Here is a 24,783-nt window from a genome sequence, read left to right on the forward strand (position 1 = left end):
AAGCCCTCAAACCAACACAAAACCTTTAAACTTGTTTTCTTTGTGAATTTTGTATGTGATTTGTATTTGTGTGTCTACTCAAAGAGAATGACATTTTTATAGTAGACTATCCATTAATTGCTTATTAAACATATTATATAAGTTATAAACTCTTTCATGATGTATGATTAATTACTTTGAAGGTGAAAAGATGTGGGGGTTTCAAATGTATGAGGTGCTTGGAAATTTGTGTGTAGGTTTCAAATGCATGAGATGATAGGGAAAATGTCTCATTTATAAGTATAATAATAATATGATATGACTAGGTGTCATACCCATGTATTACATGAGCTTATTTAAAAAAAATATAAAAATTTAAACATATCAAAACTTTGAATTTGTAAGAAAAAAAATTGAATTATTAAAATTAAGATTTTTTTCTTTTAAATTTAAACAAATAATTTAGATAAATAAATAAAGAAAACTAATGAAGCTTTAATTTATTAATTTTGAAATCAGAAGAAAAGTCCAGAAATTGATATACATTTATTAATTACATTAAATACTATCTACTATAATACATAAAAATTATTTTGCCACATGTCATACTCTCATTGATTTGACCATATGTCATTTTGTGGTTATTTTCAATTTTTTTTTTCTACATGACATTTTGTTTTTTTTTTTTTTTTTTTTTTTTTTCATTTTATCAAAACCACATAATGTTTAAATGTAATAATTATAATAAACGTAATAATAAATGCATATCAATTTTATTAATTGACTTTCATTTTAATTTTAAAATTTGTAAATTAAAACCTCATTAGTTTTCTTTGTTTATTTATCTAAATTATTTGTTTAAATTTAAAAAAGAAACAAACACATTAATTTTAATAATTCAGTATATATTTTTAATTTTCTTATAAATTCAAACTTTTAAATGTTTAGAATTTCATATTTAATTTTTTTTAAATAAACTCATGTAATACATGAGTTTTACATCTTGTATGAAATTCAATAAAATAAAAAAAAAACCATAAAATAACATGTAGAAAAATGATAAAAAGAAAATAATAAGAAAAAACCATATGCCATGAGTATTAGAAGATGACAAGTAACAAAATAATTTTTATTTATTAGGAAGGATATATATATATATATATATATATATATATATATATATATATATATATATATATATATATATATTCAAAATTCATGGAGCTATAAGCAACAAAAGAAAAAATATTAATTTATTTGAATAACTATTGTTTTATTAAAGATAATGGATCTATTATTTTATTTTCTATAAATATTTTTATACTTTAAGCAACCAAAGAAAGAGATATTGTAATTCACGACAATGTGGACCTAGACATTCCTTTTTGTGTTGAGGTTTATACAATAATTAACATCTTATTAGTTATTATATCGCATTTTAAGATTTTATCAAATTATAATATTGTATATATATATTTTTAATATGAAGGTATTGTTGGCATCTCAACTTAACTATAGTTAAAAAAATATTTTATAATATAAATATAAATTTCAAAATACAATAACGAAAACAAAACTACCATTTTATAATGAATAAGGAAAACACAAATATATTACTATTTTTTACATATAACTTTTTTTTTATTAATTCATCAACTATAATGAAAAAAAAATATAAAAAAAAGGGTTATTAATTTTTAAAGAAACCTAAATTGCTTAAAGTAAAGATTAGAGAAAAAAAAATGCTATTGTTTTATACAATTTGGTTGGGGAAGGAAAAGACATTGGGATCAAAAAGTCAAAAGTAGCGACACTTGGACCTTCACAATCAAACCCCCCTCTTTCTCTTCCCCAATCTCTATTCTCAACTCCATTTCTTTGCTTTCGTAAGGCTTCCGCATCACAGTGACTAACGAAGAAGAAAGAATCAGCAACACCCCATCACTTGTGATTCGATTATTCAATAATCAAGTCAAGACTTCTATACTTTTTGGATTTGGGTTTCTACTAAACTAAACTGTAAGCCCTCCAATTCCTTAATCACTTTCAATCACACTCGCACGCCATAAGCTCCTGATTTGGAGTTGTTCAATTGTCTTTATCAGAGCTCATATATATTCACCACACAAAAAAGTTCGTCTTTAACTTTGCAAACTGTTCTCAACCGTCAACCCATGTTGGGCGCAATTCTTTGGCTTCCATTGAAAAGAGATACACTTTGACTTTAGATTCGCAACATGTTAGTTTTAAGTTTCAAATTGATGTGATTTGATTTTGAAGAAAAACTGTTGATCGATGCTTCTTATCCAAAGCATACATAGAGTAGCTTAACATATTCAATTGACTTGTTGGAAGTTAGGGACATATTAAGCAAATGATACGGAAACACAATTTCTGCAAGTTTGGTTGATCATTTTCCTATACCACAAATGCCCCATATGAACTATTGAAGAGCCTAACATACGAACAAAAGGATATTCGGATGTATGTTTAAATTAATTGCTATGTTATTATTTGGCAGCTATCAACTGTGATCTATTCCATTTCTCATAAAACACTGCAAGATTCAGCATCGCTCTTTATCAAGAATCCATGATGGCAGAACTCAGTCCAAGGACTGATACTTCCACTGATGGGGACACTGATGACAAGGCTTTGGGGGTAATACTTTAACCACTTCACTTGAAACTTCCCTTTTCTTCATTCTATTCTTCTATATAAAAGTTATAGGAAACTTGAATCAATGAATCATGATCTGCATTAAACCTTTTTACTTAAAAAGTTGATGTTTGTTTTCTCATGTCAGTTCATACTCCACTGTGGCATAAAGTTAAGTGAGAAGTTATTGGGGTAGTCTGTAACTTTGGGTTTAGGGTTTTATAATTAGGGTGCAAAACATGAACTTTATATATGATTAAATGGATTTTTTTTGCTAATATGTTGTGTATGTGATTATGATGCAGTTCCATAGTGGTCAATCACATTCACATGGGCTTGTGGTTTCTGATGCCAGTGACAAGTCAAGGGACCAAAAGGTTTTTATGTTTGTGCTATTTTACCATTTTTTTTAAAGTGATTGCTATAATGCTATGATTAATAGATACAAAAGGAAAAAGGAAAATGTTGAAAGAAAAATACTAATTTGTTGTTGAACTGTAATGAATCTTCAGACACTTCGTAGACTTGCTCAAAATCGTGAAGCTGCAAGAAAAAGTCGTTTGCGGAAGAAAGTAAGCTTTTTTTTGTTGCTCATTTCTTCATTTATCTTGAATCTTTGATTTGAATTCATGTAGTTTGTTGCATTTCTCTAAAGGGTTATATGGGGCATGTTGAATGTTACTCTTTCATACATGACCATTGATTAAAGACTAAATCTACTTTAAAGTTTGCCCATATGGTTGTTTCTAAGGTCCCATTTAAAAAAAAAATTAAAACACCTCTTTTAAGTAGAAAGTGAATGAATGTGGTGTATCTTGAAAAGAAAAAAAAAGAACTAATGGTGTAATACAAATAGTTTATGCAACATTTGTGAAGTTTAAGCAATTAAGTTGCTATAAATGTGGAAATATTTGCAGTACTTTAAATCATTTCGTGTTGTAACATAATGTATACAATTTAGTATTGGGACAACAAGACTTAGGGGGTGTTTGGAATTTGTTTATTTAAAACAACTTATGCTTATTTGTAAAAGTCCTTATTAGATCATTAATCCCTTCATCCAATAAAATTGCAACATTTTCCTTTTTAAGTTCTCCCAAAAAATGCAACATCTTCTTTTATGTCAACTCTTCCATCCATCCTGATTTACCTTTTTGCCTGTTGGTGATTATTAATTGAACATAGTAACTTCATTTCTGGTCCAAAACTTTTCTTAATTTTGTCCATACTAAAAGTGGCAATTTTAGAAATTTGATCAATAATTTCAAAGAAAGACTGAAAAGCTTAATTATTTCCAAAAACAAAATCATACATAGAATAACTTACATAAATAGAAGAAGTAGAATAAAGGAAACACTATCTTCTTGATATTCTTCAATAATTAAACATTATCATTGAACTATGTGCCAAACTTATTGTTGAATTATTTTATACCCTTTTTCCCATCATGACCAATTCCAGACATTCCTTTCATTCACCAACTATTTGATGTTGTAATGAAGTTATTTAAGTATATTCGGTTGTTGTTTTAGGCTTATGTTCAACAACTTGAAAGTAGCAGAATGAAGTTGAGCCAACTTGAACAGGAGCTTCAGAGAGCTAGGCAGCAGGTTTGGTTTCATCAATCTTATCTACAAACAACAAAACAAATTGTACTACTGTGACAAATATTTGCTCTTGATCTCTTGTTTGTGCAAAAGACGTGAATGCCCTCCTCATACTCATCGTGGACAACAGCTCTAGAAAGCTTTGTTACACATAACAAGATCCAGAAGAAGACGAGGATTAGGAGGGCATTTATGTCTTTTTCACAGAAGCATGTATTTGTCCCAATGCACACCAAATGAAAGAAAGTATGTTGTTATTTTTGCATTTAACCTGAAAAGTTGCTTAATACTTCTCCTTTGCTGAAAGGGCATCTTCATTTCGAGTTCAGGAGAACAATCTCAATCAACCAGTGGAAATGGTATGATCATGTTGCATTATATCTTTCTTATGAGTAGTTTTGGCTTTAAAATTGACATAAATAAATTTATATAATATACAACCCTTGAAAAGAAAATTGTAATCAATTTGTTAACTTCTTCATACTCTAACACTTAGGTGTTGTTTTCATAACTTAGTGGACTTAATGAGGACATGACTCAATCCAATAAGCTATTCATTGATGTTTCTTGTGATTTAATTTGTAGAAAAAACGATCTAATAGAAAAAAAAAGATGGTTTCCCTATTAAGAATACGTTTTGAACATTATTTTTTCCGAGTTAATGATTATATTAGTTTATATCGATGATAAAAAGAAGAAAACAATGTACTATGTAGGGGCGTCATCTTTTCATGTTGAGTATTCAAGGTGGCTAGATGAGCAAAATAGGCGAATCAGTGAGCTGAGAGAAGCTGTTAGCTCACATGCTGCTGATGGAGAACTTCGCCTGATTGTTGATGGAGTCATCACACATTATGAAGACATTTTTAGAATAAAAGGTGATGCTGCAAAGGCAGATGTTTTCCATATTTTATCAGGCATGTGGAAAACCCCTGCAGAAAGATGTTTTCTTTGGTTAGGTGGATTCCGTTCTTCAGAACTCCTCAAAGTAAGTCTAACATCATCCTAATAACCCCTCTAAATGCAAGAATCAACAACACTTTTCTTGTCAAGTCTGAAAATTGATTATGGTTTGGTTTGCACTTTGCAGTTACTTATAACCCAATTGGAGCCATTAACAGAGCAACAGTTATTAGCAATCAATAACTTACAACAAACATCACAACAAGCAGAAGACGCGTTATCACAAGGAATGGATGCATTGCAACAGTCTTTAGCCGAGACATTAGCCGGCTCCCTTGGCTCATCCTCCGGCTCCTCAGGCAATGTAGCCAATTACATGGGTCAAATGGCTATGGCTATGGGTAAACTTGGAACACTCGAGGGCTTCATTCGACAGGTCATATTTATTATTATTATTATTTTTTAACAGTTATATACGTAATTAGGTTCATATGAGAATCATATAAGTATTGTGTGAATGTGTGACAAAAAATTTAAATCCTAAATCAACGTTATATTATAATATTAAACAGGCAGACAATTTGAGGCAACAAACCTTGCAACAAATGCATAGGATCTTAACAACAAGACAATCGGCTCGAGCACTTATAGCCATTAATGATTATTTCTCACGGCTTCGAGCTCTTAGCTCGTTATGGCTTGCACGCCCTCGTGAGTGAATGAATCGTCTTTCTTCATTTCATCATTTACAAATCCAACAAACACAAGTGAGAGATTAGACAGACATCAAGTTCCATTAAGATCTTGTTATCAAGAGGCCACTTAACTTGTATTTCTTTGCATTTTCTTACCGATTAGTTGTAGTAGCAAAGTTGTGTCTTTAAATTTATGTTTATTCTATTAATTTAAGTTGAAAAACAAGAAACTGATGAGTTGTTTGACATGTAATGAAGTCTTCCCGGTTGTAGTTATGAAATGACTAATTTTCTATAGGAAAAATCTCTGTAAAAACAGTAGCATCTCATTAAACAATAAACGCCCTTTTGGTTATATTTTCATGACTTGTAATTTTCAAAAATTCAAAAGCTTGAAAGACCTTATGTGTTATGTAGTTGAATATATACTTGGAGTATTTCCAACAAACATGCTCTGAGTTTGCATCTTTTTTTTGGAGTTTTATATTAGACTCGATGAAAATTATTAATCAAATATAATAATTTTCTAGTCTTTAATTACATCGATTTTTGTTTAAATATGATCACATTTATGTCGCATTATTTAATTTTTAGTAGATGACAAGGATGCTATTTGTGTGTAGATATATCAACCTGCAATGGTCATATGCACATAAAATTAATAAGTTTATGAGTAAATTACACGAATAGTCCCTATGGTTTACGGTAATTTACATGTTTAGTCCCTAACTTATTTTTTTAACTCGAAAGGTCCCTATTTTTTGTTTTTGTTACGCGCTTGGTCCCTGACTTACCTAAAAAGACTATTGTTACTTTGGACCAAACAAGTTTAGACTAGCACTCATGGTCCAAATGTTTTTATTTTCTTGCCGCTTTGGTCCAATTTACTAAATTTTTTTGTAATGATGATTTTGCCATTGGATTTAATTTTTTTCAGTTTTTTATTTATTTAAATACTTTTATAATTAAAAGAAAAATAAAAAATTATATATATATATATATATATATATCTCCCTCCCCCCCCTCTCTCTCTTTCTCTCTCTCTCTCTCTCTTAAAACCACTTATTGTCCTTTTTTTCCTTACTTGACAAACACCACCCAAATCACCAGAGTCGGCCGTCATAACCATAGTGTCGAAACCCTAACTTCACCTTCATTGACACATCTCATCCCCGCCACCCCCTTTTCAGCCACCACTACACATCTTTCGACACCCAAAACTCTAACTCTCTTCTCCTCCACCTTCTTCATGTCCCTCTCTTATCTCGTTCTCTATCAGAAACTTTATGGTTCCGATACATCACCAACTTGAAAACTCTGACGACTCCTTTCTTCTTCAATATTCCAAATCTAAAGAACACGAGGTATGTCTATGTTGTTTTAATTGTTCCCTAGAAGGCAATGACGTTGATGAGTAGAATCAATATCGCGTTTGGACAACAACCCCTCTTTCAGTCTTCATTTTCATCTCCAACTGGAAAACTTGGTCACACCTTTGACAGATCCCTCTTCCCTACATCAACGTAAATAAAAGAAACGAACCCATCAAAATCGTGGTTGTATGTAATGGGGTTAAAACCATTATTCATATGGTTAAAAGTCGTCAATTGGGGATGCCAGTTGTGTAGATCCAAGAATGAACCCAGATTTTGGGTTCTCCATGAAGGAGATGATGGGTACGTGATTTCCTCTGCCTGTTCTTCACCTCCTTCAACCTCAAGTGCTTGATTTGCTCCGCCACCGCCATTAAATCAATGTTCCATCTTCAGTGATTAAATCGATGGCCATTCCTTGTTTCCACTTCAATTTCTGGTTTTGATTTGGGGATTTAAGTTCGTTGAGGAGGGTTTGAGAAGTAATTACTAGGATTCTTTTACGAAATCGGTGCTTCAAGCTCTAGATTTTGCGTTTGGGTTTAAAAAAAGAAATTGTTTTGAAGATGAATAGGATGAAAAGCATTTTTTGGGTGGAGAAGAAGACACAATAGAGAAGAAGACACATTGGAGAGAGAGAGAGAGAGAGAGGGGCGGGGGGGGGGGGAGGGAGGGAGGGAGGGAGAGATATATGTATATTTTTATTTTTCTTTTAATTATAAAAGTATTTAAATAAATAAAAATCTGAAAAAAAATAAAATCCAAGGGAAAAATCGTCATTACAAAAAAGTTTAAAGTAAATTGGACCAAAGTGGCAAGAAAATGAAAACCTTTGGACCATGAATGCTAGTCCAAACTTTTTTGGCCCAAAGTAGCAATTTCGACCTAACCACAGGGACCATTCTTGCAATTTTGTCTAAAAAAAACATCAGTGGCATCCATGCACTGTAGGCGATGAGACGACAATAACATGAACACAACGAACAAGTATAAATGGTTGTTTGGTAGCCTCTTAATACATTAAGAATCTATAAAATTCATAAAATTTGTACATCAACTTTGGTTATGGTTCTTTGGTTATATTACCCTCATGCACACTTCCTATATATCGGTGCACAACAATGACATGAACATGCAAAATTAGATTATGTAAAAGTATATTATGGGCTAAATTTGAAGTGATATTTTTCATTGGCATAATATTCTAATCTTCCTCTTTTGTGTCCACACTAAGAGTTGGTAAAAACCAAATGCTTGCTCTTTACACCATTCTTTCACCCAAAATTTGGTTTAAACATGGTTATAATTAATTTTACTAATTCTCCTCTTTTTGCCAAATCTTCATAAGAAAAAATGGATACAAGCTTGTTATATATAATGCCATGTACATGGAGGTATGTATAAGTTGAATGTAAGAATACTAGCAACCCTTGTGCATCTATCCCTAACCATTATCCAGACGTGACACCCTATAAGGGCTCATGGCCCACCACTTTTCAGCTTAATGATATCCATTATACCATCAAGAGTTGTATACTCACTCACTCAGTCCCATAAGTCGTTATCTTCTCTTCTGCGATCTCTCTCTTTCACATTATTTTCCAATCAATTGTTATATAAGTATATAGAGATAGAGATAGAGTTGCATATGGAAGAATGCTGTTTTGTGAAGAGAATAGCAACAAGTAAGAGGTGGCGATGTTTTAGATGATTCGATCATATGACTAAATCTGTAATACGGAGTTTGTTTCAACGAGAGAATTTAAGGAGTTTGAATTTTTGAGGAACAAAGATGAGCTATATGTGTGTCAATGTTAGTGGGAACACTGTTGTCACCCTTGTAATGTATTTCGATAATACATAATTCATAGGAAACATAGAAGGACTGGTCTTCATTTTATATTATAAAATAGATAGAGATCCACCCCTAGATGATCCTATATCATGGAAATCACACCCCATGATGCTAAGAGTATATGTCAAAAATGAACTTCCTTTATGTTTTCATCCAAACAACCATGAACATGCCAATTTCTCCTTTCTTCTTTAATCTATTTTAAACCAAAAGTGACCAAATGAAACCATAGAAGGGTTGGTCTTCATTTTATACTTTAACTAATTACAAGTTGACCCTAAATCTTTCATAGCCTATGATGCTTCCTTTCATTTAGAGGTTGCATGAAACACATTGAATGCTAACTGATTCAGAGGTCGTCTCTGAATGCATTCATAGGTTATCAAACAACCTTTAAGATAGTGATGCCACAAACTTGTAACTTTTATCCCATCAAAAAAGATAAATTTTTGTGCTATTGACCTGAGTTTTCGTCCTAATTCAATGCATGTTAAACCTTATCTTGTATAAAAAAATGGGGCCTACAAGTTGTTTTGTTCCTTAAAAATGAACTTCATCATCCATGTGACATTTGGCAACTGCCTCTAAGAGTCTGATGAGTGTATCTAATTGTCTAAAAAACATTGTCATGCGATATGCAACTCGACTTCCTGGAGCATGTTCAACAATGTCATGACAAAGAATGAAATCTAATGATCTGGGAAGGGATCATGCATGTATTTCCTTTGACGTTCCTTGCATCCCGACCCTCTGTGAATCTGCAAATTTACTTTCTTGTCAGAAAAGTGTCCATCTTTTTTTTTTCTTTGAACACAATACGTTAATACATATCATAGGCTATGGATAAAATAACAATAAATGAAGTAAGCACCAAAAGCACTAGTCCTTCTCTCAACATCAGATGATTGTCAAATCATATGACAAATATACAAACAAACCTCAATGAATTTATATTTTTGCTTAACATTTTTTAAACTGACTCTACACTCCAAGCACTTGAAAGAAAATATGGCCTAACCTCAATCATCAAGAAGTTGACGAATGACAGGAACTTGATCCAAAGATACATCAAACAAACCTAGATAAAAATAAATACAGGCCAAACAAGTTACCAATAAACCTTAAAACACAATAATATAAGATTTAATACATGCAAATTGACACACTTATCGAGTAAAACAAGCATTAAAAAGGTAATGAACATATGTCATACTTAAAATGATCTGTATATTCAAGACCCACCAACATTAACAAAGTAATAATGTCAAAAAATGAATCTACATGAGCTCTTTAACTCCATTTCACCACATCTCAGGCAAACCATATGAGCTAATTTTCTAAAATTAACATCTCTCATCCGCTAAAATTATAAGACTGATAATGTCCTATGTTTGTTTCTTCAAAACCACCTTCTTGTCCTTCATAAAGAATATTGGAAATTTTTCCCACTTGAAAGATCTTACGTGAGAACCACATATTTTATCTTTGCTCAAAATCCTAAAACCTATCTTGTACTGTGATCCTCATGTTTAATACAAAAACTTATTTGATTAAAAAATATCGAACTGTTTCAAGACAAGAAAAATCATGCAATTTTAGTCTTAAAAACTACTCTTCGAGTTCATGTTAATGATTTATGAAAGTGAATTAACGAACCACAAAGTATCCTGATAAGAAACACACCATTAAAGGCTTTACTGATGCATCAATAATGAAAACATGTCAACCTTAACCTCAAACTTATATGCGCGAAGTGATATTACCAAATATGTAATTGTTTATGCCAATATCTCATGAACAAACACTTCTGGTGATAAAAAAAATGGATTTTGTATGATTGTTTCAAATAAATTTCTAGTTCCTGATCAAAGATATTTAAAGAATGTATTGTGATAAGATCCCTCATGATTAGTTTTAAACATTCATAATGAATGATAAAGAGAAAACATGTCACAAAGCAATAAAGTATATAGAAACAATATTTTTTGTTGTTTTCATTTGAGATACATGAAATATAATGAAAGCATAGGAAATTCTAACTAACAGCGAAAATTTTGAAAGTTTGTAGCATCCGATGGCATCCGAAATATCGGGAGTGAACAGTAGATATGACATTGTTGATAATTTTTTTTACAATTTTTAGCATACTCGATGGTAGTTGAAATATCGAGAATGAATAATAGTTTTGACAGTGTGAAAATTTCCCAAATAAGAAAAATGTGAACCGAAAAATGATTTGTAAAAGATACTTGAAGATACTCTAAGCCTTCAAATGTTAACAGTACTTTCAACCTTTTTCAAAAATGTTTTATGACAAAAACAAAATAAAATATAAAGCATATTAGAAAGAAAAGTTATCTTGATTTGGAAAAAAGCATGCTTCCATCAAGCCGAGACCATTTAAGATTCTTTTGAAAGATTTCTCATCAAAAGCTTTAGTGAATATATCTATGATTTGATCCTTTGCTTTTAAAAAATTGAACTTCGATGTTTCCTTCTTCCACAAGATCTTTGATAAAGTGATATAGAATTGCAATATGCTTTGTCTTCGAATGTTGCAATGGATTGTGACAAATACGTATAACACTTTATGATTCACAAATTAAAGGAATTATCTTCATGTTTATGGAATAGTCACGAAGTTCATTTTGTATCCATGTGATTTTTGAATTACAAGCAACAACATCAAATAACAAATAGAGTTGGAGTATTCCAATTATGAAGTAGTATTGCTCGTGTTTGGAATTAATTTTACAATTGGATCCATAAGCATCCTCACGGGAGAACAATTATAATAGCAATCCCTTTGTTAATTAGTTCAATCCTTATTCAAAGGATTATATTAGCCTCCCCTATGTCCTTCATGGAAAATTTATATGAAAATTGTGACATCCCTCATTTTTGGTTACTTTTAAAACCAATTTATAACAAACTCTTTTGTTTAACAATGGCAAATCCTAGATTTCAATTTTTTAAAATAAACATTTATTAATTCAGTTATCTCGGGATGTAAACTTGTGTATATCAAACCATAAGAAAAACCCTCCTGGAATAGCAAACAATGTCAAGCACTCTCTAAAGTATCAAATACTATAGTATCCACTTAAGACACACATTAAAATAGTATGTTTAAGTCAGGAAGCCTAGTGAGGCACATAGAGTATATATATATATATATATATATATATATATATATATATATATATATATATATATATATATGGGGATGAGTTGTGCAAACAAAAAAAAACATGTGAACTTGCTAACTCATAATCAAATCATCATTTTTCAAAACCAAAAACACAAATCTTCTCGAAATGGTGCATCTAAGCCATATGTAGGCTAAAAAAAGATTTAACATTTTTTTTTATTTTCTAAATTTGCATATATACACAATCAGCAGTCCATAGGACTATTGATGAGCACGATCAATAGTCATATGGACAACTGATGTGCATAACCAATAGGCCCTAAGCAGCCCATGGACTCCCTCCTTAGAGGCCTTGGACGATTTTTAATGGGTTTCCCCATAGAATTCGTCCACTCCATCCTCTATGGAGTCCATTAGCCCAATATTCAACTATCACACAATTGACAGTTCTAGTCCCTTAAGTTTAATTAATATCTTTTAGCCACAAAATTAATTCTTAATTAATTATTGACTAATATTAATTAAACAATATGATTTCTCCTTTAATATATCATTCTCATAATATATTAATAAATCATAATTAATCCTCTCTCTCCATAATTTATCCTGTCAAGTTGCTTTGGTGAAGGCAACCCAAAAGGACCATGCACCATCGGGTCAAGTACATACCAAAATAGTTATGGACTTAGACACTAATCCAACAAAAAGTTCTTCTGATAAAAGTCCTTTTTGACTTTTTGGCTTTTTACAAAAGAAAGGTTTAAAATGTGTTTGTTTATCTTTTGACTTTTCAAAAGCTAAAAACCTAAAAGTTACAAAAAGTCACAAATCATGACTTTTGAAACAGCTTATTTTTGTTCTTGCCAAAAAGCTGATCTAAAAGAACTTCTTGAAATGCCAAACATCTTTAAAGACTTTTAGCTTTTTGAAAAAGCCAAAAGTCCTAAAAGTCATTTTAAAAGGATTCCAAACACCCATTCGGTATCAATATTTGAATCAATTACCCCAATATAACAATTAAAAAATACACCACAATCAAACTAACAAAAGTGTCGTTCCAATTAATTTGTTGGTGTTACAGTGTTTATAATATGAAATTCCTTTAAACCACAACAAATTCAACTCAATACAAGCACACATAGATAACAACACACCAAATCATGTTTCCCTGACAATTTGCCCAAAAAATAAAACAAAGATCATTTGATTTCACTTTTCTTCACTATCTCCCAAGACTTCAATAAGAACCACATATTATAGACTAGAAAAGATGGATAAACCCTAATGGAAAAAATGCAGCGACACCAATGATAGAGTATTTAAACAATAAAAAAATGATATCAGAATCGTTAAGAGATTTACTGGAGGTGTTGCTCTTTGTCGGAGAGGAGGGGATTCCTCGAAGCCAGATGTCGTTGGATAGAGATTGATGGCAAGAGGGGCAGGAAGGAGAAATGTCGGAGTTTGGAGAAGTTTTACATCCAGAACTGAGATGGAGATGAAGGGTTGCCAATCGTGAGAATGATAGAAAAGGCAACGAAGGTATTTGTCTCGGTCAAATTTATTTTCTTCAAGGACCAATCAGTGGTTTTTCACTGATCGAATCGGATATATGAACCGAGTCAATTGATTTTTAGGTTAGCAAACTAGCTGATCGGACCCAGTTAGCCTAATATCAAACAATCCCTAATCCTTTGAGATGCATTGGATTGGAATAGTAGATGTGGATTTGGTGTAGACCTATATAAAAGGACCGGTCTTGGACTGAATCCGAAAAAAGACCTAGACCAGTCCGTTTTAAAACGAAATTGGACCGAAAAAGATCGGTCCTAAAAAAGACCATCTCGAGACCGTCCAAGACCGGTCCGAGAAAAACCAGGCCGGTCTTAAGACCGGTCCCAAAAAAGACCAGACCGACACAAGACCAGTATGAGACCAACCCTATAAATATATAATTTTGTGTTAATTACATAATTTTATCACACACCATCTAACTTTTTTTTTTCTTTTTTTCTTCTATAAATCTTTAGTGTATCATTTTAATAAAGTTTAATCTATTATTTTGGTGTTAATCAAATATTTGTTAAGGAAAAACTAGAAATCGAAACTAAAAATCCAACAAATACCGAAACCATACCGAAAAAACCCCAAAACTAAACTAAAAAATGTGCACAAAAAGACCGCGATACCGGACCAAAAATGACTAAGACCGATCCCAAAAAAGATCAGATCGAATGAGACAGGTCTAAAAAAAGACAGACCGAAAAAAGACCGGCCCTAGACCAGACGGGACCGGTCTGAAAAAAGACCAGACCGCTTCGAAACCGACTGCAAAAAGACCGGGCTGTTTCGAGACCGACCCGAAACCGATCCGGGACCACAAATGTGCAATTCTAAATTTTGGTGAAAGGGATTGCTTTGTGCATAGAATTGTCATTTGATATATTGATATCTTTTAAGTCCGAATATATACAACCTGTTTCAATAAAATAAATAAATAGATGCTGAAAATAATGATGATAATACAAATAAGAAGTACAATAATTATGCAAATGATTGTTGGACACCATTATTTATACATTACTTGATACACCTATATATAATAATAGTAGTACAGATGATTCTGTATTTTATATTTATATAAATGTTATATTTTTTCACCTGATTGTATATATGAAATTACTACTTGTTATTGTCTTTTGTATTTTATTATAAAATGCTTAAGTAGTAGATAAAACAAAACTTTTAATAAATTGCAACTAGATAAAACAAAACTTTATTATAAAATGCTTAAAATGCTTAAGTAGTAGATATAATATTTTTCATGTGTTTTATATTTATTTTAATTGGTTCAACCGTTTTTTTGTAAAAATCGATTAGTTTGTTTTGGTCCAAAATTGAACATCAAACCAATATTAGTTTGAACCGTCTTTTTCACGAATCTGATCGAGTCGGTTAGATTGGCCGATTCAAACAGAAATTTAAGGCATTGCTCTTTACCAGCACCACATGTCAAGGCAGGCAGTTGAATTCTAATTCAATCATTCATTTATTTTAGTTGAGAATAAAATCTAGAATTCAAGCATTTTGCTTGATTTTTATTTCATCACCGAAAGTAAGTTTACATGGTATCATTCTTTTCAATTTGCCTTTTTATAGAATTCTATTATTCTTAAAAGGGGCCGCAACCAATAACAAAGGCATCAATCATCATAAAACAATAATCATGTTACAAATTGTTCTACCTAAATATATTAAACTTTAACTAAATATTCGTAATATAAGCTTTTTAAATGGTTTTTAAACTAATAATCTCTTGAATTTTTTTTTTTTTTTTTTTTTTTTAAAGTTGTATTTCCAAAGATTGGTTAATATCTTGTAAATTTACAAGCTCTTCCCATGTTATTATTATTAAATGCTTATCGTGAATTGAGTTTTTAACAAATAGACAACTTATATAAACAACACATAAATAGGCAAATTAAGAAAAATCTTGCAAGGACATCTTCAATGTAAAAGGTCAGCGTCTCAAAAACTTATTAATTTTGTCACAGTTTTCCATTAACTTTTTTTTTTTCAAAAAATCATTGTAATAAACCCTATCCAATGATTGACTTTTGCAAAAGTTTATTTAGAAATTAACTAATTTATTTTTATCATTCACACATATTATATAAATTATCCTCGAATAAAATTTGATTTGGTTTACCTTTTTTTTTTTGGAAATGAACATACTCAAGTTACGAACAAACCTATTTTATTATGTAAAATGGAAACAACTATTAAGATATGGAGTTCGACCTAAATAGTGAAGACGAAGGCAATTCCACCTAGGGGTGAAGTGTAGAACATTCATCAATTGATAAAAGAATATCTCTAGTTACATTAACTTGATTATCCTGGCAATTAAACCACGTTAAATTTCAGTGTGTTCTTGTTTAATATCTTGAGCATTATCACCTATATTATGTTCTTAAGTTTTGTTGAGTTTGCATCTTAATACCCAAAAAAAAAAATACCTGCTTTACCAAGTGTAGTAGGTTATTTTTCAATTTTACATTTTTGGTTCAAATTTTAATTTTTGTTATGATCTTCGTCAAAAACATTTTGAACTTCTATATTGGCCCCAAAATTAGTTTTCTTTATGAATTTATTTTTTTAAGACTATTTAAACAACGCTTTTAGAACTTTTTACGAAAAAATTTTATAACTCTTTGCAAAACCTTTTTAAATAGTTTTTACAACCTTTATACAACATTTTTGAACTTTTATTTTTTACATTTTTTACATTTTTTTAAACATTTATAATTATGTTTACAAGTTTTTTACAATTTTTATGTTTGTTTTAGAATTTTTTTTTTAATATTTTCATACAAGTTTTGGATTATTAATTTATATTTTCTCATTCTATAAGTTCTGGTCTATGTAATTGTGTTTGTTGGTTTACGAGTTTCACTCTATGTAATTTTTCCATCCATATTCATAAGGGATAATGACTTGATAGAGTAAGATACTTTTTGAAATGTACATATTTAGTCCTTATTTTTTTTTCTTGTAAAATAAACCCTTATACTTTATTAATATGTACACATTAGGTCCTTTTCACCGGATTCTACAGGTTTTGCTGACGTGGAAGGGTTTATTATACAAAAAAAAAGAATAAGGACTAAATATGTACATTTCAAAAAGTATCTTACCCTATCAAGCCATTTTCCCTTTCTTTTATTTTGTTGAAATGAAATACCCAAGTGGCATCCACATATCTACAACGAAATTTTTCCAACTTTTATTCATCATGAAAAAGAGGGAGAACCCCGATCTCCGACGACTCCTTTGTGTGTTCCTACACATCACTGGTAGCAAGGAGGAATGATGGCAAAAACAACAAGGTCGAAGGGGGAGGCAGGAGGAAGTAGAGACGGTAGTTGGTTGCGAGGAGCTGCTTTGGTAGCACTCTCGTCGATTCTTTCTTCTTTTTCTGGCAACATATCTCAAAGATGGAGGCAAAGAGAGACATATAGGAGAAACACAACAGGTAAAGAGTGTTTGGCTGTTGTTGTTCGACTGGAAGGAAGAGAGACGAGAAAGAGAAGGGTCGCCGCCCTTTTCTTGTTGCTGGAGGATCACCCACCTCCGGTGACTAAGCTAATTAATTACTATTTAGCGCCACTTGTGCTTCCACATCAGCAAAACCTGTAGAATCCGGTGAAAATGACCTAATGTGTACATATTAATAAAGTATAAGGGTTTATTTTACAAAAAAAAAAAAGAATAATGACTAAATGTGCACATTTCAAAAAGTATCTTACCATATCAAGTCATTTTCCCTAAAAGAAAATTCGTATATGACCGGTATACCGGGTATAGCCGGTCACAAAGACTGCATTGTTACAAAAAATAAAATATAAAAGTTTATTTTACAAGAAAAAAAGAATAAGGACTAAATGTGTACATTTCAAAAAATATCTTACCCTATCAAGTTATTATCCCTATTCATAACAAAGTTCGTTCTGTGATTTAATCTATTTTTAATCTATTGTGTTGGTTAGTTATATGTGTTTAGATCTGTTTCCATATTTGAATTATTTTTATGTTGGCTTTAAACAAGTTTATATGCGTTGTAAAAAAGTTTAAAAATGAAAAAAAAATCAACGTTTTAATCTAAATTCTATTAAAATGTGTAAAAACAAATTGTACAAAAAAAAAAGTCAAAAGTTGTAAAAAATTGTAGAACGGATTGTAAAAAAGAAAGTTTAAAAAGTTTATACAAAAAGTTGTAATTTTTTAATAAATTTTTTCACAAAAAGTCTTTAAAATTTGCAAAGAAAAATTATTTTTCAGACGAATTTGTAAATAAAAAGTTTAAAAAGTTTAGAAAAAAATTATAATAAATTTATAAATTAGGTCAAAAATGTAAAATATTGAAATAACTTCACCTGGCATATATGTAAAAAAAGTTGTTTTTATTTTATATAATAAAATCAGTTTATTACCAACTTAAAGACATTGAGAATAATAATTCATAAAAATTGTGTTAACTATTTTTCAGTTTTAAGTTTATTTCATATATTTACAAAAATAAGATTACTTGATATTAATATTTTAATAAATAAAAAATAAACAAATATTATGTTACGACAATGTTGTTTACCATATGGTATTTGTTTGTTTCATTTTATAGATTTGATAAGCGCATAAAAAATTTTAAAATTTGGTGTTATTGTTTATAAGTTCCAAATAAATATAAAGCACTTATTTTTTTTAATAATTAACGTTAAATACTAAAAAAAATCCAAATAAATATTTTTAAACTTGAAGTCGTATATCAATATCTATACCTGTTTTCAAAGCATAAAAATATTAACTTTGACATTTCTGAATTTTCTTTTTGAATAAAATAAAGTCATAAAAGTAAAAAATAAGTTCCAAAAAATGTTATTTTCAAAGAAATGTTTTATATTTTGTATGTATGTATGTATCGTTCTCATGAAAATATACATATGTACTAATGCATATAAGTTTATTTTATTTTCAAAAAGAGAAACAAACATATCAATATTTATATATTTTTTATTAAATTATGTACATATTGTGATTATGAGAAAAAAAACCCTTATTGGGTATTGACATTATACCTCATATATGTAGTACAGGGGTACAACAATAAAAACAGAGCCCTAAACTAAAATAAGATTATTGTGGGCTAGGCCTGTGCAGAAGATGGGCTAACATCCCCCCTCAAGCGAAGCGTTGGGTTAAGACCAACTCGAAGCATGGAACGAAAAAACATAAACAATGGTCGTGGCAGTCTTTTGGTAAAGATATCAGCAACCTGCAAGTGAAATGTGACAAATTGAACTTTGAGCTTTCCACTAGCAACCTGTTCTCGAACAAAATTGTAGTCAATGTTGATATGTTTGGCACGCTTGTGAGCTACAGGATTTTGAGACAAGAAGATGGCACTTTTGTTGTCACATAATAACAAAGGAAAGATTGGGACTTGAACACGCAAATCATGAAGAAGATGAACAAGCCATGCTACTTCAGAAGCTGTATTTGCAAGAGCTCGATATTCTGACTCACAACTGGAACGGGAGACAGTCGGTTGCTTCTTTGCACTCCAAGAGACCAAATTAGGGCCCAAAAATATAGCATAACCATATGTGGATCTTCGAGTCTCTAGACAACAAGCCCAATCATCATCATATAAGTCATGGACAGTTGGAAGATCAACGGAGCGACCAAATTTTAGACCATAGTGGATCGTACCCTTCACGTATCGTAAGATACGCTTAACAACCAAGAAGTGAGTGTCTGTAGGTACTTGAAGGAACTGACTGACTGAGTTCACAACAAAGGATAAATCAGGGCGTGGGATGGTTAAGTATTGTAGAGCCCCTACAAGAGACTGATAGAGCGTAGGGTCACGAAATGGCTATCCTTGGTTGCTGTGAAGTTGGGAACCGGCTGCCGAGGGAGTGGCTACTGGTTTTGAAGAGAGCATTTGAGCCCGATCAAGAATGTATCTGGCATATTTTTCTTAACCAAGAAAGAGACCGTCTGAAGTGTGTGTGACCTTAAGACCGAGAAAATAACTCAAACGACCCCAATCTTTAATTGAAAATTCTTTGTCAGTTCGTTAAATGAAAGAACGAAGCAAGTCGGAGTCATTACCAGTAACAATGACGTCATCTATATAGACTAATAGATAAAGGAGAGTAGGGCCACAATCATAAATGAACAAAGAAGTATCAACTTGGCTGCAACGAAAACCAAGTTGAGTAAGATAGGCATTGGACCTAGTAAACCAGGCACGGGGAGCCTGCTTAAGTCCGTATAAGGCCTTTCGAAGGCAACAAACATGATCAAGTAACTATAGGTCAATATAACTAGGTGGCTGCTCCATAAATACGGGTTGGTCTAAGTGACCATTTAAGAAAGCATTTTTAATGTCAAGCTGGTGAAGGGGACAATTTCGTTGAATTGCTAAAGTAAGCACGGTCCTAACAGTAGCACCTTTGACGATAGGGCTAAAGGTATGAGTGTAATCGAACCCAGGAAGTTGAGAGAAACCTTGAGCAACCAATCGGGCTTTGAGATGATCAATGGTTCCATCAGAAAGATACTTAGTGTGATAGACCCACTTAGAACCCATGACGTTGACACCAGTAGGACGAGAAACAAGTTACCATGTTTGGTTGTCTTTTAGTGACTGTAATTCTTCATCTATAGCTGCAACCCAACTTAGATGTTTTAAGGCAGACTTGATGCCTTTGGGTTCTGACTAGACCAGTAAAGCAGAAAGTAGGCCGTGTGGCTCGTAATCTGGAAAAATCCTAGGCTTGGATATACCAGCACGTGATTTGGTTTGCATGGGGGTGATGAGAGCCAACTGGTTCCGGATTTTTATTCTCAATTTCAATAGCTGGAGAAACATGAGAGAAGGTCGCAGTTGATTCTGATGACTCATAAATAGGAGTAACATCAGTAGGAGATGTGCAAATATAACACGGGCATGTCGATGGAGATGTGTTCGGCAGTTGGGAGAAACCAGGCTATAAAGAATCATCATGTAGAGGATCTTGAAAAATCGAAACAGCTAATATAGATGGATCTGTAGAGTCGTTTATACCCATAGCATATGGAAAAAAGTCTCGTCAAATTGAGCATGACGAGAGATATAAATACGACCAGTAGTCTTATCCAAACAGCGAAAACGTTTGTGATGAGAGGCGTAGTTGCTAGGGTTAGAGATTTTTTAGGAAAAATGCGTAAGGGAGATAGCTCTGATACCATGTGATTATGAGAAAAATATCACCTTTATTGGGTATTGACATTATAACTGATATATATATATATATATATATATATATATATATATATATATATATATATATATATATATATATATATATATATATATATATATATAGTACATGGGTACAACAATAAAATACAGAGCCCTAAACTAAAATAAGATTATTGTAGGCTAGGCCTGTACAGAATATGGGCTAACACATATGATAAAATAAATAAAAAAAAATTGTTTATTAATGGATAATGTTTTGTTTTGTTTTTTTTATAAAACTTTATTTTTTTATAAAATATCAAAGTTCATAATTTTCTATGGTCTAAGAATATACATATGGATATATAGTTACAAAGCATATAAGAATTATTTGCAAATATCATACTTTTTTATTTACTTTTTATTGTTATGGATTTATTTTGTTCCAAAAACATAAAAATGTCCAAATTTATCATTTTTATACTTTTAAAAAGAGAAAACTGCAATAAAGTCCCTACATATTGGTCTCATAATCGATTTAGTCCTTATATATATATATATATATATATATATATATATATATATATATATATATATATATATATATATATATATATATATTTATTCAATTAAGTCCCAAATATCGTATTCAATTTAACCCTTTGACTCGGTCAACAGATCATCCAACTTTCAAAAATTACATTTTTGGCCCAGATTTCAAAATTTATTACAAATTTGGTCCAAAATTTACACCTTTGGCCTAAATTTTAACTTTTTTTTTACAAATTTGGTCCAAAAATTACCTTTCTTGCCCAAATTTTAGAATTTTATTATCAATTTATCCTAACTTCAGTTTTTTTACAACTTTTTTTCTCAAAAATTTGTTTCTAATATGTTTTTTCTTTATAAACTCATATTTATACAAAAAAAATATATTTTCACATAAAAATTTTATTTTTTCTATATAAAAACTTTTTTTAAAAGGTTTTTGTATATGAAATATCTACTTATAAAAATAGGTTTGGATTATTTGTGTGATTTCTCTTAAAAAATCTATTAAGAAATTAAAAATAACCCTAAATTATACTATCAAATTATAGTTTGTCAAAAATTAGTTACACTCATTTTAATATTATTTATTTGTTCTTTAATCGCATTTATAGGACAAATAATGTCAGTTCTTAATTGTAGTTCATAGAAAAAAACAATTTTATTAAAAAATTTCAACATCATGTTTTTTAGTAGGTTGTGATACTTTCTTTGTTAAGCTCAACTCAAGCGTGTTTCAGGTGTTTGAGTAATTTTTTTAACCAAACTCATGTGTAAATTCTTTAGAGCTTTAGTTAAAGTATTCTATTGTGTTATTGATAGTTATAATATTTTATATATTTATATTGCTATTGTATTTTTGATCATTTCTCACTCCCCTAAAAACATGTTTATCGATAATAAATTGCAACCGGTATTCCGTATAACAGACATTAAAAAATAAAGGAAATACAAGATTCTAAATAATCCAAGTAAGAAGAGGTTGATTGGCAATAAAAAATCACAACCTAGATCGGACACGTGCCATGGGTGGATATGTTTTATTTAGATAATATATTTATTTAAAAGTTAAAAAAATATATCAAAGTTATGATTTTAACTTTTTTCTTAAAAAAATTCTTACGAATAAAACATAATAATAATATTATTATTATTATTATTATTATTATTATTATTATATATACATATATATATATATATATATATATACATATATATATATATATATATATATATATATATATATATATATATATATATATTAAACTTTCATATATAATGTAACTAGTTTAAACTTTCATATAAATGTGATTAAAGAACAAATAATCCAAACATGTTTTTATAATTTAGGGTTACTTTTAATTTCTTAATTGATTTTTTAAGATATATCACACAAATAATCCAAACCTATTTTTATAACTAGATATTTTATATACACAAAACTTTTTATATAGAAAAAATAAGATTTTTATGTGAAAATATATTTTTTTGTATAAATATGAGTTTATAAAGAAAAAACATATTATAAACAAATTTTTGAGAAAAAAAGTTGTAAAAAAAAACTAAAGTTATGATGAATTCATAATAAAATTTTAAAAGTTAGGCAAAAGGGTAAATTTTGGACCAAATTTGTAAAAAACTTTAAAATCTGGGCCAAAAGTGTAAAATTTGTAATAAATTTTGAAATTTGGGCCAGAAATATAATTTTTGAAAGTTGGATGACCTATTGACCGAGTCAAAGGGTTAAATTGAATATGATTATCTGTATTTGAGATTTAATTAAATAAAAAAAATATATATAAGGACTAAATCGATTATGAGGCCAATATGTAAGAACTTTATTGCAGTTTTTTTTTTAAAAACAAGTATACAGACTGATATATAAGTAGAATTTGAAAAAAGCTTCTTTGAAATTTGTTGATTTTTAAAGTTGTTAAAAAATTAGTGCTTTTATTTTTATGAAAAATATAGACAGATATGCCAAAATTTATCATTTTTATACTATAATAAATGGTATTCATATGATCATATCAATATGAAAAAAAACCTTCTATTGAGATAAATTTGAATTTAAGTTACATATAAGTTAAGAAAAACATGAAGCTTATAAGAACAACATAAAAGGTTAAACTACCATCTACAGAAAACAAATTAGGAGCCTTCTAAAAAAATTATGACAATTAAATTAGATCAACTACAATGCTTACGAGCCTCTTTGTGGTTGATGTGGCCACGAACCACTAATGAACATCACCCCGATGTTTAGTGTTGGCTAGTAGTCGTGGTGATTTGTGATCTACACAACAAAGCATAGCATACAATCAATTTGTTTCTCTCTCTCTACAATATATATATATATATATATATATATATATATATATATATATATATATATATATATATATATTTTGTGGATGATCTTATATGATCCAAAAGAGTATCCCAATAAACAAGCAATCTTATATATAGTATTTTTCTTTTGTCAAATCAACTTTCTACTAACTTATCAAACACAAAACTTATTAACTTAAACTCTTTTCAACCAATGAACATTTTAAAAAACTTTTATTTTCTATAATTAAATAATTTATCCTCGTTTATGAAGAATATATTACAAAACCACCTTGAAGAGTATATTATAAAACCACCTCATCTAAATTTGTTATGTTTTATACCGCAAGTTTATTAAAATAAAATATTACACGACAAACTAATTTAACTAAAATAACATTATAATTTAATAAAATAAAAAATACAATAAAATGACAAGTAGAAAATAGAAAATTTAAAAATTCTAGAAAATCTCGTGTGTTCAAATGAAAGAGAAGAGAACATATGACAAAAAAACTTTCATTTATTAAGAAGGATATAGTTATAAAAAAGATACCAAAAATATTATATTATAATTAAATATATAATATATAATATTTAATATCAAACAATAAAATGAAATATTATTTATCATTGATTAAAGATGAAGTTAGTTGTATAACTCAAAAAAAAACATTCACTTGATATCAAATCGTTGAGATGCTAATTTGCTAACATTTTATTGCAAACCAGTCGATTGTTTTAGGTACTTTTTGTAGTCTCATATAACCAACGATTTCAATGAACAATAATGAAAAAGAAATCAAGAAAGACTCGACCAAACAAATAATCCAAATTGTTGTAGGCTTGTAACCAATTACAAAATAGAATTAGAAGGAAAATGAAAATGGCATC

General features: G+C 30.0%; 1 protein-coding gene across 1 annotated transcript; it reads left to right on the forward strand.

The window, feature by feature from the left end:
• Window positions 1-1,771: 1,771 nt before the first annotated feature.
• On the forward strand, window positions 1,772-6,197 carry LOC145053160 (transcription factor TGA2.2-like). Its single transcript, XM_079001171.1, has 9 exons — window positions 1,772-1,998; window positions 2,501-2,640; window positions 2,943-3,014; window positions 3,150-3,209; window positions 4,170-4,247; window positions 4,552-4,603; window positions 4,961-5,232; window positions 5,335-5,583; window positions 5,720-6,197. Exons 2-9 carry the CDS (start codon window positions 2,572-2,574, stop codon window positions 5,864-5,866), a joined length of 999 nt encoding a protein of 332 aa, XP_078857297.1. The 5' UTR covers window positions 1,772-1,998; window positions 2,501-2,571; the 3' UTR covers window positions 5,867-6,197.
• The last annotated feature ends 18,586 nt before the right edge of the window (window positions 6,198-24,783 follow it).

The sequence above is a fragment of the Lactuca serriola genome, chromosome 5 (genome assembly GCF_051521515.1).
Source record: "Lactuca serriola cultivar US96UC23 chromosome 5, Lser_US96UC23_V15, whole genome shotgun sequence".
NCBI lineage: Eukaryota > Viridiplantae > Streptophyta > Magnoliopsida > Asterales > Asteraceae > Lactuca > Lactuca serriola.